This window comes from Acartia tonsa, chromosome 10 (assembly GCF_053477335.1).
Source record: "Acartia tonsa isolate MP-2025a chromosome 10, ASM5347733v1, whole genome shotgun sequence".
Lineage (NCBI taxonomy): Eukaryota > Metazoa > Arthropoda > Copepoda > Calanoida > Acartiidae > Acartia > Acartia tonsa.
The window spans coordinates 16596427-16614444 of NC_137269.1; the positions used below are offsets into that span (position 1 = coordinate 16596427).

At 31.7% G+C, this 18018-nt stretch overlaps 1 protein-coding gene across 2 annotated transcripts in view; it reads right to left on the minus strand.

Annotated features, from left to right (window-relative positions):
* Window positions 1-18018, minus strand: part of LOC145329543 (uncharacterized) — a 271980-nt gene that overhangs the window by 151403 nt on the left and 102559 nt on the right. The window contains exons 3-5 of one of the 2 annotated variants that reach the window (XM_080173814.1): window positions 9658-9749; window positions 9128-9208; window positions 8527-8584 (exon numbers count right to left, since the gene is read on the minus strand). The exons of the other annotated variant lie outside the window; for it this stretch is intronic. Coding sequence (XP_080029940.1) covers window positions 8527-8584; window positions 9128-9208; window positions 9658-9749 — 231 coding nt within the window. The remainder of the gene's footprint in view (window positions 1-8526; window positions 8585-9127; window positions 9209-9657; window positions 9750-18018) is intronic. 2 annotated transcript variants of the gene reach the window in all.

Sequence of the window (18018 nt, forward strand, 5' to 3'; positions counted from 1 at the left end):
CAATATGATAATATGTTATTCTAATCTGATAACTAAGTTATCATATTCATGAAAAATTTTCCCACTCAAGGTTGTATATCCAGTGGTAAAATATACATCTTTTCTCTTAAGCGAGGGAGACCAACTATATGCAATACACGTCGACTAAAAAGTCGATCCCTTCAAAAACACTTACATAAAATTGCATATAAAAAGTTTTGATTCTGTATAGTCAAACACAAACAGAGTCAAACGATTGACACAGATTGTACAAATATACGAATGTTACGAATGTTAAATACGCACCCTGATATATACACAAAAACTATTTAAAACATTTAATACAAATTGTATAAAGTATACAAACATAGCAGTACTATTAGGCAACCTATATATATATGCCTTGAATTGTGATGAGTTTGATTAGTTATTAGAAACTATAACCACTCTACACACAAAAAATATGTCAAAACTTTAATTATAACTTCGGACAGGAAACGCCCACTCAGAATTTTAGTAGTAGTGAACAATAACGATAACTTAAATTTTATCCTGAAATTGAGTCAGTTTACTATAACATATCCACAAGTGAGGAAATCACCAACCTTGTGAAGTACTACAGTTATCACATAACACGTAAGTCTTAACAGAATATTTTATAAAATCTATAAAATGCAAACTAGATTCCGAAAGCCTATGCCTAGATCACAACGAATTCTACATGAGACTTTCGCGAACCTAGTAGAATATTGTTATAACTTGCTTACGATGATTAAAGAAATGTTATCGTTTAAAATTAGTTGTGGAATCAGCCAACCTAGTCGTATTGTACGATACTTGCATTGTCGTATACTTAGAAACACTTATAGAGACGCATACAACCGTTTGGTTATACGGTATAGACAGCAAGAGTACAGAAGCCGGCAGGCTATAACAGACGAATTACGGGCAGTAGCACGCCAAATAGAGAACCTGAGAGACACAGTCCTCCTCATTTCTGGACATTGTACTCTCCCCACTATCCACGAAGAGTAAACTAGATTAAAACTGATTCTTATAATCTGACTTCTAACAATGACGTACGGACGTATCCTATCGATATAAAAGTCTTGCATATGGAAAGTATAAAACCTCATGTACATATGTGTATTGATGTAAAATACTTATATTCTCATATATCTCTATGTAATTATTGTAAAATTTATCTTAAATGAGAGCGATAAAAACGGTAGGAAATTAATCGCATAAATCATAGCTGAGATATCAAAAAGAACATAGCAAGAAATTTCGTTATTTATGAAAGTTATCATAAATCAAGTGAATGTAAGCTAGTTTAAGCACCTTGTAAAATAACAAATTAATTATATATCTAACTAAATTAAGGAACAGACAGTAATACTTATAGAGTAGCTACGTAAACGGGAGATTTACACAACATATATTAAATCAGTAAATAACAGTGTATATGTTACTTAAAATCTCTATATTTATTTTAACAAAAGTAGATAATCTTTAGAAAAGGTATAAAATTTTGACAAATATTTCTCTTTGGTGAAAATATAAAATTAAATCAATTTTGAAAACAGAACATAAATTTTTATTTTACAGTATTTGAAAAACATTATGATAGTAAGAAGATTTCTGACAATTTAACATCTTAGTTAATATAATTTGGACATAAGCTGTATATTGGCACATAATAAAACTTCGAGATCGTTAATACTATTAATTGAATGCTAAATGTCGAATTTGTATATATAAAGGCACATAGCCTAACAACAAGCCAATGTGAACCAAATTAACTCTACTCGTTGGAAATAAGACTTAGGTTTAAATTTAAAGGGATATAAGAACATTTTTTTTTACCTCGAAACATTAAACTTTATGACTATTGTATTGAAATTCAAAAGGGATGTTAAGTTCTATAATTTTAAAAGGAAACGCTACTTAATCTAAGCCTTATTAATTAAATAAATTTTCCTTAATGAGATCATCCGATCAATGATATTACTCTAATTACTCGTATTACAAACCGTTTTTACACGAATTTTCTTAAAAATACTTGAATAAGCGTACTTAAATAACTTTGTCCAACGTCAGTCTTTCGGTCTACTTAGATATTGGTTACAAAAAAATTATATATGCTATTTACAAGTCCTCTCTATATCACAGCACAATTAAAATTCACGATTAATGCACAGGGATGGATATAAATGAAATTTGGAGAAAAGGTACTGAGGTGCAAGTTCGATTAAATATCTATATATACATAACCCTTAAAAGCTAACAAGAACGAATATACTGTGACATAAGGCTGTAATTACAGTTGTTAATATACTATTGAGAAAAGAAAAAAAAAATTAGTTCGCTTACGAAGAAAGTAATTGAGATTGAATGAAGTTTTAAATTATGGGCATAAAGAAAATACAACCTTATAATCATTTCCTTACATACTAATATCCTTACAGACTAAACATGTATATACATAACATAATGGCAGAAGTGTAAATTAATATTTAGTTTTGTACAGTATAAAAAGTCATAACGTCTAATAACAAAAGTCTTTACTTCATAGTGATCACTATTTTGACTAGTTACATAAGAATTAGAAAATCTGTAAATTTAGTCACATGTTGTCTAAACTGGTCATTGTCTTAAAATTTGTATGTCATATCAACCAAGCTAACAGCGCCACTTTACGGCGTACGTTTAGGGAACGTAGGACCCCGACGCCGAGGGACTCCCTCAACGCCGGAATCCTCTGTCCTGTTATTATCTGAGGAACGCGTTGCTGAATCGAAGCTATTCTCCGCCGACGTTATCTCTTCCAAAATGGCAGGAGTTGGAGTACGCATGGAGCGGCGCAGACGTTCCAAACTGAGAACTCTCAGTGGTGTAGGGTACTCGATCTCATCACTCACCGCATTAAATCTAATGGGCGGGAGATCAACGTCCTCGATATCGTCGACCAGTGGGACTATACTATCCACATCCTAAAATAAGAAAAGGGACATTATTAGACCATCATTTTAATAAACTTTCGCAAGAAATGTATCAACGCTTATCCATACACGCTTGCGAGTCAAGCTTTTTCAAGATTATTAAATAAGTTATCCATAATCTTAATGTTGACCATTAGGAAGGAACTACACCATAGTTAAAGTAAAATTATTGTCTATAAGCATAGCTAACCGAGCTAAACAGCCTAGTCTAAGTTACGTAATTTTTGCAACGAAGAAAATAAGAATATCATAAGAGCTTATCAAACTTACCTCAGACAAATCAGCTGCAGATGGAGACTCAATGCGACTAAGGCACATAATAGAGCTCAATGAAGAGCTGTCGCTGGATCCCTCAGCTGTCCTCTCAGTACTGGCCCGATTACACCTCCCCATAGTTGTGTAGAACCGCGTCAGGGGGATTGAATTTGTCGCCTAAAATATAATAGATTTTATTAAGTTTAATCGCAACACCAAAATAGAATCTAGGAAAATCAGGAAATAAGAATGCCTAAAATCCTGTAAAGCTATATGATTAGGTAGCGATTCAACCTACTTTATAATAGAATTAAAATCTTAAAACGGTTCAAAAATGCTTACGCAACCATACATTTTAAGGTTAATATTCTACTAATAAAAGAATTTTAGTTGCAAACACCTCTAGATACGTGTACAATTATACAGCCTCTTTCTGAAAATTAATATAGAAAACTAAAGCATGGATACTTACATGAAGACGCTCTGATTGATCAAATATCAACGGACGGAAGCCAGGACTTCCCGATGGGGTGTCCAATCCCGCAGGCACATTACTTCCAGTAACTCGATCCTCAGTGGCAGACAGGCGGTGTACAGCAAACAGCCCAACTCTGGATCTCACCTCAGCTGGAGTTGATGGACTAGCAGAGGGAGCCTAAAACAAAAGAAAACATTAAAGTCTTGATCTAACATTTAAAACCCCAATGAGAAACGTGCGGCACGAGCAGACTCTCAACCTTCCCAGAGGGAAATAATATTAGTTTGCTAATTAAGATTTTAGTAAATGTTAACTGGTATCTCAATTTGATTGCGGTAACCGAGCGGTTTTCTCTGGTGACATAAAACGACGACAAACGGTGAGCGATATATATGGAAGAGCCGAAAGTCAACGTTGAGGAAGTGAGAATAGGACAGAACAATCCTGCAACAACATGATGCTTTACTAGACAAAACGGGTGGCTATACAAAAAAAAAAATATACAAAACAGAAAAAAAATATACAACAGAAGAAAAGCTCACCTGTGTATCTGACAGAATATCATCCATCACAGAGGACGCGGCTTCATACATGCCTGTATCCGACGGCTCCACAGTTGGCGACGTAACTCCAGATCTAGTCCTGCTACCGCAGTGAAGAAGCTCAATGGTCCGAACGCCTATATCACGGAGGCGCGTACATACATTTCTTATCCAGCGAGCCAGCGACCTGTCTGAGGTGTTATCTAAACGAGTTAGAGTCTCAAGCCCTACAGCGCCGAAGAAGACCACTAAGAGAGCACAAGAAAATAAGCCTAAACCCAACAACATGTTGAACAAGCCATCCATGTTGAGTGCGTCCAGACTCGTCTTCTGGTCTCTCCTCGACTCGGCAGACCCAGAATCACCTCCGGCAACATCGTCACCAATGTCACCGCAGGAGTTCTGCATCACCGAATTGAGGAGAGACCAGATGATTTGTATCGTTCTACTAAGCATCAGTGAGAGATGCTCGTTGCCAAACATCTCCCCTTGATCCCTTTCGGACTCTACAGTATCAAAAGTACTCCCATAGTCATCAACGTCAGCAAGGCTTGGCATCCCAGACGCGTCACTGTACACTGAACTCGAGTCGTCTAAGGAGGTTTCGAGAAGCGAGGAATTGGCGAGAGTGGCCGCAGCCGCTCTCATCGACTCCTCGAATCTCTCCTTAATATTCTGATGCGCGTCCAGGCTGTCCGGAATATACATAATGAGCGGATGTAAATTTAAAATAGAGGACTAGTGATTCTGAAAGGCAATATAGTAAAATTAATTTTATGAAAAAGACTGTACACACGAATATTTTTTTTCAGTATTTTAAGCAACTATGGTTGAGCTACCTAACCATTAAAACTTTGATTTATCATTTAAAAGTAAAATTACTTAAGTTAAAGAATGTGTAATTAATCTTACATGATTCAACGCTTAAAAATAGCTATCGTTAAGCTATTCAAACATTAAAACTTTGTTTTATTATTTAAAAGTAGATTCAATTAAGTTGAAGAATGTGTAATTAATTTTACATGATTCAACGTTTAAAAATAGCTATCGCTGAGCTATCAAAACATTTTCATTATGATGTATCAAGCAGCTAAAACTTATGTACTAGCTAAATCTGAATATTTTCAATGACGTTTTAAAAGTACCTACGATAAAGCTAGCTAAATATAATTTTTGTAAGCGACCATTTTAAAATAAATATGGTTGAGTTACTTGTAACGTAAATAACCTATTAATTAAACGTCATTATGATTGAATTAAGTAAAACGAAAATCTTACTTTAAATCTATAGAGAAATTGTTTTAGAAGATTTAAGTCAATATTCAATAAATTTTGATTTTGTCATAAATTGAAGATATACCCATATTGTCTCTAACCCATTTTTGATCAAAAATATAGTGATAAAGGCCTTATCGACGAAGAAAATGGGATTCTTGAGTCTTAAATAGAGGCTAACGAATGCAATAATGGGCATATCAACAATCTATAACATAAAAACATTTATATAAAACAAACGAGTTACTATATTTTATCACTTTTATATAAATTCTCTTGGAATTAGCGGTAAAATTAAACACTCGAACGCAAGCTCCGCTCGCAAAGACAATTGTTGTTAAAATGAGCATAATTATTGGGCCGCCAGCTTTTTATAACCTCGCTCAAATCCAACCCCTATCACTTTTGACCGCCCAAACATAAACAAAGGGTTGACAACTTATTGTTACGTAAAATTTAATTACGGACGTCGAACGATATATTTTGTAGATATTAAGTCTAAAAGGTATACTTGACAGCGATGTAATGTAAGACATTAGTCTTTAAAATGATTAAAATTTATTCATGTTAAAAATAAAATAAATACAGCTAATGCCAACAACGATATAAACCATATGTACATATACAAAATATACAAACAAGGGTTACCAACTATTGTTAGTAAAACCTTATACTTATACATATATACGAGTAATGTAACCAAAGAAATTAATACGATATGTAAATATTAATTGTACTTATAAATTTTTATATAAAATATTGTTTAAATTCAGGAAACAGTTATATTTAACAGAAATAGAGATAACTAATCAATCCATTATAGGTCTATCTGTAACGAAAAGAATTTCTATAATATCCCAGGGATAAAATGATTAATAAAAGATTATTAAAAGTTCTTTTGTTTAGATTACCATAGCCAGGATACCCCAAGGAATCGGTTGGAGCACGCGCACTAACTCTTTTTAGGATCTACCATGGACCAGCCTGGAGATAACCTAGATGATCATGGAGTATTGGAGCCCTACCACCACCCTACCTTGGACGGATTGCGGTTGTGTTCCTGTCAACACCTTGACGCTATAGACGAGAACAACAACATTATCACCACACCAGAGTACGATGGATTCTCAGAGAACCTGTCCATCACCATCAGGAATTTCTTGTTAAATACAGCCCTGAATACCAGAGAAGATAGTAGAGTGGAGACCGATAGTGACATTAGCTCCAGCAGCACACTATCCCTCTCTACCAATGACCTCAACCAACTCTACTATGACCTGGAAAATCACTCAATCACCTTGGACGAGAATGGCAACGAGGTAGCACAAGTGGACGCCCTTAGCTACATATCTACCTCACCCCCACCCTCAGTCTACACTTCGAAAGAGAGCATTTCACCACCTAGTTCATCATCAGAAGAAGCTGAACTATCCAGAATAACCAACGCAAAAACATTTATTGATGTGACAATGTTAGATAAAACAAAACCCCTAAAGAAAAGAATGTATTCTATTTGGGAGGTTTATCATCTTGTATACCCAGCCATGAAAATACGCAAAGCTTACTTTCTCAATGGAAAGCGTATTTAACTTGGCTTGGAATACATTTATAGTTTATTATATATGCCTATACTGGGACTACTAAACTTTTTCTTTTTCTCTTTTTTCTTTTTTAACAACTTACCCCCATTGGAGATGCGATCCTCAATTTTCAAATTCTTTGAACGTACATATGAGACTTTTACAGAAATGCTTCGCATCCACAACTATCTATCTATGCTTGATATAAAGTCAACACTTTATAGAGCAGATTATGAATATTTGATTGACGCGTGCCCTGCAATTATCTAGTAGCACTCAGGGGCAAGACACAATTACTTTAGCTAGGCCCAAGGCATTATTTGTATCAATTTATGCATTCATAGGCCTATCTTTACCTATATGACACCATATATGGGTAACGCTAGCCTATTCATGGTAATCTGTATGTGATTTGCTAATAGTATATGTTTATTAAAGATATTATGTTTATTGTTAATGTAATCATATAAACAATCAGTACAAATATGTATGCCTACAACCATGCCTGATTTACGTCACATATTAACACACAGACATTTAATTGTACAGACAAACACTAAAATCTTGGTCCAGAGCTAATGTTATAGCATGTACCTCTTGAATTTATTCAGTTATTTATTGACTCCCCTACCATCAACTTCTCTTTCTGGCTTTAAAAGGTAATGACTTAGTTGTTTGGCATGCATTGTAGTTTAAATTTAGGCCCCTTAGTACTTAGCATGAATTGAGCTCAGGCCTTATGTTAGAATTCTAACACTTAGCACAATTCACTGCTTGGGACTTAGGGCACATTTCTGTCCTACTCTACTTATAATTTTAACACTTATCCTGTAAATATTTTCATACTTAACTTATGCACTTGTAATATAAATACACTTTATAAAAACATTTTCCTTCCTTAATACTTAATATACTTATATAATTCTGATCGAATATCAAAACCAATCATCTATTCTTAGGTTAAAGCAACATAATACTTCGCGTGGGTCTTTTGTTGAGCTTCCACCAGCTCAACCAAATTCGTATTATACTTGTGGGAATAGAGGGTTAAGCATTCTAAACAAACGAACCGACGATGAGAATGTCTATGTGTATTGCAGTAAAAGTAGGTTTTTAGTAGTACTCATAGAAGAGCGGTCTCCATACCTAAATTTGGACAAACGCCCCATTCGCACACACAGGCGACTTAATTACTTTTCCTTTTAAAATTACAATAATGAGATATATATGATCTAACAGGTCTATTTATTTTTTATAGCAATTTTGAGTACAGATTAAGTTGGTCCTGAACAATCTTTAGCCTAATTTTCAATGGATTAAAACAATAGCCAAAGTTTAAATGACATAAAGATATCTTTGATTCAAAACACCTTTAACTTGGAACTAAGCTGTTTTGTTTTATATAAATTACTTACCTTAAATCCTTGAGTTATGTTTATCCTTTGAAAATGAACCGTCTCCACATTGTTAAAACTATAAAAAGTAAATATATTTATAATCAAATAATGAAACAAAAAAAATAAATTTAATTTGAAATGTCTCTCACGAAATTTGATACTTTTTCTTCTAATATAAGTAGGCGTAAAAACTAAATTTTGCAATAATCTAAAAATATAGCTGCTCCGTGATTATGCTAAAAAAATTTATTACCAAAGCTACTCTTTGTAGGGGATATGTAAATAGGTTCATCCTTAACGGAGAGCTCTATAACCCAGTTTATCAATCGTCTACAGTCTCCATGACGTTGCTTTTTAAATCAATAGACACGAAGCGAGATACGGAAAGTGTCATGTGTGACGTCACAAAAATACGTCTAAAAAAGGAAGAATGAGATGAGGAGTGTGATAAAAAAAACCCTAAAAAGAGTTGAATTTATACGTATGTGTTTATATGATCGATGTCACACATGACACTTTCCATATCTCCGGCTTGAAGACTATACATAGTTGTTGATCAAATTTCTATTATTTTAGAGTATATTTTATCCAATAGGTGTCTCTCTGAAATGTATTGTACCTGAAGTTGACGAGTTGATTGCTGGTAACAAGACCTGGTGGTTCTGTTCCTATCATGTCTACAGTTACAACCCCACAATTTCTAAATTAAAAATTTATTTTGTTCTTTTTAAGAATTGGGTCAATCCTTTTTAATTGAGTGTCTTAATTGGTAAGAAACAGCGTTAAAACTATCATATGACCAATAAGAAGCTTACCTTGATAAAAATTGTACATCAGTTTCTAAGATTGTTTGCTTTAGAGGGACAAAGGTAAATAGCCATTAACCTATCCCTATAGCTGACTATAGTGCCTTAGCAAAATGGGGATAGATGTCACTGCTTTTGACCTACCTATTCTATTGACGCCAGGAAATACCCTATACCCCATCTCTTTTCTAGGGGGTATCTTTTCCCCTTCCCTTTCTCTTTTTTATCTACTATGAAGTCAATAGAATATGTAGACCAAAAGCTGTTACATCTATCCTAATTTGCATAGGGCACTAATCATAGATACTTTTTTTGAAGTCATAAATCAAGCTGCTTGTATTACCTGACTGTTATAGGTATATGAGTAGGATTGACCCTGAGTAGATCCAAGCTTAGCAGGAGGTCTGGACAGCTAACTATCTGCACACTACGTACCTGGAATATCAAATGTCTAGGTAATTTAAATATTATCATTATTTTTCTTATTTTTTTGAATATCCCTAATTTCAACAAGGGGCCATAATCCCCTTAATTTAGGGTTTTAAGGCAGAACCATAAATGTATGTAACAGTAAAAAGAAGCTGTTTTAATTAGTAATATTGCACAGGGATATCATGGATACCTCTTAGATCTTCTTCATAGGTTAATCACATTTGTTTATATTTTCCTTTCCTAATTTTTTTTATATCTGTCGCCATCTCTCTTATAGGTACTAAAAAGTTTGGAAATATTATAATTTAGTTTATCTCTATTGCTTGTTTTCTGTCTTTATCATTACTGTAATGGTATCAAAGTATCTCTATTTCTCTTACTCTCCCTATTTTCTTTTCTTTCTCTCTATCCCTCTCGCCCTATCTCTATATTCCTGGCTTATAATTTGTAAAGAAGGGTAGCTAAATATTCATAATTTATATTGACATTTCTACTTGTACAGTATGCTTATATCTGATTAGTAAAAACAATATCAGCAATAAGGGAATAAGCGTTTGAATATGCTGAGAACCTGTAGATTTATTTAAATTTTGAGTGACGCAATAAAACTGCAAACCAACTCATTAAGGCCTAAGTAATATCTGAAATAGTAAAGAATTTTAGATGTTTTTGTATACATTGTGTAACCAGGGAGTAAGGGAGGGGACAATGGGCGATTAATTCAATATAAGAGTTATCAAAGAAAGGGCATGAAATCCCGTTTTATCCAATAAATTTGTAGGAAATTATAAAGGGATTGTTAATTGAATAATAGATTTCCATAGCGTCATGTAAAGTGAAATCACAACTTGTTTTTGATGAAATATACTGAGGTTTTTTGGTGTGATTTTTATATTAAAAGATTATTGGACCCGGCCAGCTGCTAGCAAGAATATGACTGCCCCTTTTTATTCTGTTTATTTCCCTTGCCCCCACCTCCCTTCTCCCTTCTCCCCGTCTGCTACATTCCAAACTAACACAACGAGTGTTTATTTCCCTTGCCCCCACTTCCCTTATCCCTTCTCCCCGTCTGCAATATTCAAAATATACATAACGAGTAGCTGCATTTCATGCGCAAGTCCCCAAACTCAGTCTGAAACTGCTAAATTCTTGCACATTCCCTTTAAGCCAGTCCCCAAAGTCTGAGACTCCTAAAAATTGAATATTCGATCCATTGTCCCCTCCCTTACTCCCTGTTGTGTAACACATGTGTCAGAGTATCAGAGATCTTTTTGTATGTACAAACACACAGAAAGACATTCTACTCCTTATAAATGAGATTTAAAAAACACATACATCTATAGAATATCAAGATTATAAAATCTCTTCTTTCTCTCCTACATCTCTGCTTATATACTCTTAAGCTTTGGATTATAGAACAAGAACAATACAGAAACACAATGATAAAGTGTATCATAAATTCAGCTTATCATCATATTTACAAAGTGAATTACCTTTCATTATTGCAAACAAATCCCATACCTTATACATTAGGCTCTAGATTTACAGATATTTATGAAAAGTGTATTTGCTCAAAATGAACAAAAACAGATAAATTCAACTATATGAAGCGATATTTTAGTGGTTACTTGCCCCATCAAAACGTTTTCAAAATCTCAAAAATTTTTACTAAAAAAAGTCCCTAATTATTTATTTCAAATTGTCTTATTGAGCTTAACAAACTAAACATTTAAGCAAGTGTAAATATAAAGTTTTTTGCGAATATGATATTTGCACTTATTTTGCATAGCCAAAACTATGCAGAATTGATAAAACATTGTAAAAAATTATTGGTGTTCACTCATTTCAGCTACAAATGTCATTTTAGTAAAGTATGGATAAGATGTAGATAACTACTCTTTTTTGGCAACAAATTATTTTTACCTATTCGAGGAAAGTTTTCATATGATACAAAACAAACTATAGGCTATTTCTAGGAAAATTAGTATTGCTTTAGCTAAATCAAATTTTCAACTGTTTTATAAGAAGTTTCTGTATAATTTTGTGTCTAATCAAATAAAGTCAGAATTATTAAGCAACTCCCTTATGAATACAAATATACTTAGGAAAAGTAAGAAGTATATCTTATAAAATATAATTGCAATCATAAGACACTCATATCCATTAGATTCTTTTAATGTTTAAACAAGTAAATTAGAGGCCTAAAGGAAAAGAATAGAGGTGTCATGAGCTATATGAAACTATGCCCAAAGAGAGGGAACCCTGTCCATATTTTGTATCGTGTCTTTAAAATCAGCTAATAGCGTCAGAAATCTAAACACAGCCGAGTCCCTACAAAAGATCAAATTCTAATTTGTTGGCAGACGAAAAGGCTCCCCATAACTTTGACCAATTAATTGTCTGGAATATACATCTATACTTAAACATTATTATTAAATGTAAAAAGGGAAAGATTGCTTAATCTTTTTTATACATTTGATAGATTCTTATTGATGCCAATTTTTACACTATTTGATCATTCCTTCATTTATGGCACTGATTCAGAGAAGTTTTATGTAATTTATGTTATGCTTTTTGGCTACATAACAAATATTTTATAATTAGTTTAAGCATTTTGCATTATAGTTATTAGAGATGGAGACATGGCATCTGAAGAAAAACAGTTTTTGCCAATATTGAATTTTTCCTCATGAACAAAAACAAATAATTTAGAAAATGATAAAAAAAAACATAAGTTAGATCAGATGCAATTTATGGTAAAAATGTTCCTGGGATCGATTATCTCAAAAAAAAATTTGTGTATTTAAATTGAACTGCTTCTTAACTGCTTTTAGCCGCTTCTATTTTAAAAAAACTAAAATCGAACACGCCATATAATAAAAATAAAATATGTAAGAAGTTGTTATTTTTGACCAAAATATCAATAATAAACCTTTTTTATTTATCTACAAAAGAAGCTGTTATGTCTCCAGCGCTACTTTCGAGCATATCTATTCTTGTTCTTAAATAGGCACTTAAAAGGCATATTCTTATTATAAGAAAATAAATTTATAAGCATAAAAACTCAGATTTTCAAGTAATTATTTTTCACTTAGGGAACATTTTGATAGATTAGGGGCAAATCTAAAGTGTTTTAATGTTTATAATTAAAAATTAATTTAAGTAATGTTTTTTTTCTAGAGGCATGTAGATTCGGGGGTGTACACACCTAGTAATATTAAGTGGGTGAATGTGTAATAGTGTATTTACATTTCTGTAGATTTAAATTGTTGGTTGAAACGTTTGAACACTGCTAGTTTAAATTAACCAACCTAAATTCAATTTATGCTGCCATAGTTTGCATGTTAAAGAATCAGAGCTCGTGTTTATAATACTTTGGATTTGCCTACCAAGATAATTTAGAGCCCATTGTCCCCCACCACCCTGGAAACATTAAAGGAAAATTGTAAACAAGCTTATTTTTTGTTTTATTTTTTATTCAGAAATCCTGTCCTTTAATTTATATGTCACGCAACCTCTAAATTGAATATTGAAAAAATGTCAATATAATGTCTCTTTTTAATATAAGTAAAAATAATTTTAATAATAATGTTATTTGTAATCCTGACTTAGAGAGGGAATATTAGAAGAAAAAATGTAAAAGATCAAATAGAATAGAATATGGTTAACATAAAAGTACCCAAGCTAACCAAAGAAAGAAAGTGATTGTAAACTAACGAAAGAAAAAAATGATTTTAAAAACTTTGGGTACAATTTACAGTTGTATGCCATGTCCCTCCCTAGCCATTATAAATATTTTATTTAAGTTAGAAAAAAACGCTGCGCTTGATATTACTGTTAGATCATATGCTTAAACGTTTAAAAAGAAAAAAAGGGGTTTTTATATGAGCCGCCCAGTATTGTTTTCTAATTTTATGTTTTAGTGTTTAAACAATGTAATCAATAAAGCGAGGAGCTCGAAAATTAATAGTCAACAAAATATTATAGTTAATATAATTAAATTAAATTAAATATAATTAAATATATAACTATGGTATCACTTGCCATTTAATGGGAATTCACATTATGATGGCATATTTTGTTTAAAAATTCCCAATTTAAGACAATAATAGATCTACTTAATATTATTGGTTTGATTTGTAAGAATTAAGACTTCTTTTATGTTCTTCGTGTAATTTTTTGTTTCAGATTTTAGCCACTTCTAAAGCAAATATTTTTATTATTTCATTAAATATGTAAAATTTTGCAAGAATTTAAATTAAGCTCCATTATATTAACACCTAGTGTTCTAAACTCTAATCTTTTCCTTTGAAGATGCGTTCAAAGTAATAAACTTCTTTTTAAACTCACATTCATAGGGCAATTAAGATTTCTTCAAATCGTAGCGTCTCTTTCTGTTCGTCCGGATCCGACCGTTTTACTTTTTCTTAGTGCTATTTTTTTGGTATATCATCTCTAATAAAAATCTCTCCACTTCCAACCCCTTATTTTTTAAATGAATTTAAACTGAGGGGAGGGTGGAAGGATTTTGTTTTCTATTAGTTGTAGGTTAGGTTAGGTTATAATGGTAACTGAGCAGCAGGCATAGGAAAAAACTTACCTCCAACATTTATTTGAACAATTTTAACAAACCTAAGGGGTGCCGGGTGTAGGGGTTTCAGTGCTCGATAGTCAATTGTTGAGAAAGGATCGCTATAGAAAACTATGTGTATAAAAGATTAACACATGAAACTTTTGGACACATATAAATATAGATACAAGCTACGTGGTTATTTTTTCTCAAAGCAGTTGTCTTAAATAAAATTATCTAGCTTAGCCTTTGTGGATTTTATCATGCTTTTAAAAAGTTCTATAGCTATTTTGAATGTGAAGTCACAAAAGGATTTGATTCTAGAACATTTTGTAATTCAATTGTAATTATATAATTTACATAGAACTTTAGGTACAGCCTAAATTTACATTTTCTTGAAGTTGAATTATTTTTCTCTTTTGTCTAGTAATAGAAATAAGTATTCATTAAAACAAAAAGTAGTAAAATAATAAAGGCTGAAAGTCTTCAATTTCTAAAAATTACATATTTTAGGAATTAGCGCAAAAGATAACGCGCCTGTTTGAGTTTTGATTACCCTTTATATAATGAAAAGCAGAATAGTGTCTGTTTGTCTGTTTGAAGCTTAAGATTTTGAACCTACAAAGAATATCTATTCAGAATATCTATCCTTGTTTCTGAATAACTTCGCTTTCTGTGAAATTTTTGACCTAAGAACTTTTTGAGTGTCGGAATTTTAATTCCTTTTCTTAATTGAATAAAAATTAGCATATCTATGTAAAAGGTATTTAAACTAAGAAATATAACTTTCAATAGTTAATAACTCAATTGAAGAATAAATAAGTGTATATTTAGGAGAGGAGGTTTACTTTCTGGTAAAGGATAAAAAAGGAATAGTCATAGCTGTATATCAAAATAAATTTTAATTTTCATCTTTGGAATAACAAAAAAAATGATTTCCACATTAATCTTTATCTGACACGTTCTTTTCTTTATTACAGAAATATTTTTAACAGGCTTTTATATGCAAAGTATGAAACAGAATAATAAGTAGCTGTAATAAAATAATAAAATGATTACATCAAAATAGGGATAAATATAATGAGAAAAAAAAACTTTTATCTAACATGTAATTCACCCCCCCCTCCCCCCCCCCCTCCTAAGTCTTTCATGACTTTGCAACTGTGGAAGGTTTGGTTGGTTATGCTTACGTCCATGATTTTGAAGATTAGAAAAAAAAATTTGAATTTGTGAAATTTAGAGGTACCTTTCTATTAAGTAATAGCCTTTCATTATACCCAAGTAAACATTCTTTACACTATTATTTCATTGCATTTGTAATTGTAATTTAATTTTATACACTTGTCTATGTTCTTTAGATCATATCACTCTTTTCACAATAAATTAAATAATAATTGAATATTTGACAGAGATAAGATCAGAGACATAGACAGATATTCGACAATTTTAATCTATTGATTTTTTATATTTTGTAATTAAAAATACATTGTCAAAAAAGGATTACAACATCCATATAAGCAAAGCTAAATAAATTTGGCATATAAAATAACATGAATGGAAGGATGGACAAACTACAAATTTAGAAGAAGAAAAAGAAAAATATTCTGAATAAAATCAAAATCGTTTAATATATATTCCTGTTAATGGTAAAATACAGAGGTTTATAAAGTAATAAGAGATTTATTACAAAATTAATAGATTTTTTATATTCCCTATCAAGATAAAAAACAACTTATGTTACATTATAGTCAAATAAGAAACAGCTATGGGCTGTACTTTGTAAGTGGCTTCATCCCAAGAAAGGGTGGATTTAAATTCCAAACTTAAAGTTTTAAACCACATTGGACTACCTATTCAGAGTCCACATTTAAAAAAAAAAATAGCTTCAATATTAAAACTAAATTTCTTATCCCCAAAACCATCCAAGAACCATTGGGTTAAATCTCTGGGAAGTAGAGCCCAATCGGACAAGCGTTTATCAGCAGAACATAAATTTCAGAAATTCAGACAGACAGATATTTCAAAAATCCTTGTTTTGGTAGATAAACTTTGCTTTTGAGGTTTTGGCATACTTGTTTATTAAATGTTTACTAGCCCCTTTATCTCTGGGTAAAAGTAGGTAACTCACTGCCCACACTTTAATTATATCTGTCTAGTTCTTTCAATACATAATATTAATCATACATCAAATATATTTTACTCTTAAGAGTGTAGATGCTCTGGAATTTTAATATACACGTCTGTTTACGCTTACATTAGTAATTACTTAATTTAAAAAGGATGATTTTTCTATTTATTTTCAAATCTTATCGACTATTATATAAAGTAGTAAGGATTTTTATGTGTGAAGCTTAAGATCTCAATAACTACTGAACCATTTAGTTTCTCTATTTTAGGTAAGCTTCACATATGTCCCAGGGTAGTTTTATGCTATTTTAATTTAAGATTTACATCTTGAGATGGCTTTAAACAATTTTTCAAGCTCCTTCGAATACCTAGTCCCTAGATGTTGGGGTTGTAGCCAGGGACATACAAGAGGGGGGGGGGGTGATTACAACTCCCCTAATTTAAGAAAAAAATTAAGCTCCTCCCAAAATAAAAAACAACTTGGACGTCCTTGCCTCTATGATATAAAGATTCCCCCTCCCCAAAAAATTTTAATCCTAACCCTCCCCTAACAAATAAAAAGCATTGTTATACCTTACACTTACAAATACTATATCCTATATAAAATACATTTTTTTGTATTTACTTACATGCATATAAAAAGAACCACATACTAAAAAGTGTCAAAATAACTTTTTTTGTTTACCTTATATTTTCTTTTGTTTCCAGTTTAAATTCATAACCTATTTTCCCAATTTTAGAAGATTTAGTTTGTGGATCATAGGAGATATTAGTTAAAATATTTACAAATATTTTATGTATTTCGAACTTTAGTATAGATTCTAACCTTTTAAACTATATAATACATCAGACTACTTATCTTTGTAGATAAATATGACTAACTTTATGTATTTTGTCCTATTAGTTTCAAGCTATTTAATTTTCAACGTTTATGTATATAACTTGTGAAAATATATGCTGCTGAGAAAATAAGGATTTATTATGTGGCAATTATTCTTCTTATACTCAAGAACATTTGGGTTAGGGTGGTAATTCGTTCATTTTGAATTTATTCTTAGTAGAACAACTAATATAAAACTCAAATATGTATGTAAACATTTCTCATATGTTCAAATAAGTTTTTAAATTACAATAAAACAAGGATGACAACATCCATAAAAGCGAAGCACTGAAACAGTAGGACAAACGGACATTAACACTTACATAGTGTCAGAACTGAATAATCAGAATATGAATGTGTAAGAGTCGTTGCAAAATTTTAAGTAAATTTGTTGAAAAACTCCTTTATACAGGATAATGTTTATGGACATACTTACATTTTTAGGACTTGATTATAGAGTTGCTTCGCTTATAACATTATACTTTGTTGTCCAAGGAATCAATATACCAAAAATCAAATCAATCTTATGATTAGATCAAATAAAAATTTGATGTTAAAAAAGTAAAAAAAATCAACATGTTTAAAATGGACGTACGGACATTTCGGTAATGATTATAGAGTTGCTACGCTTTCTAAATTGTACCTAACTACTAAAGGAATCACCATGCAAAATTTTAAATCGATAGGACAATTCT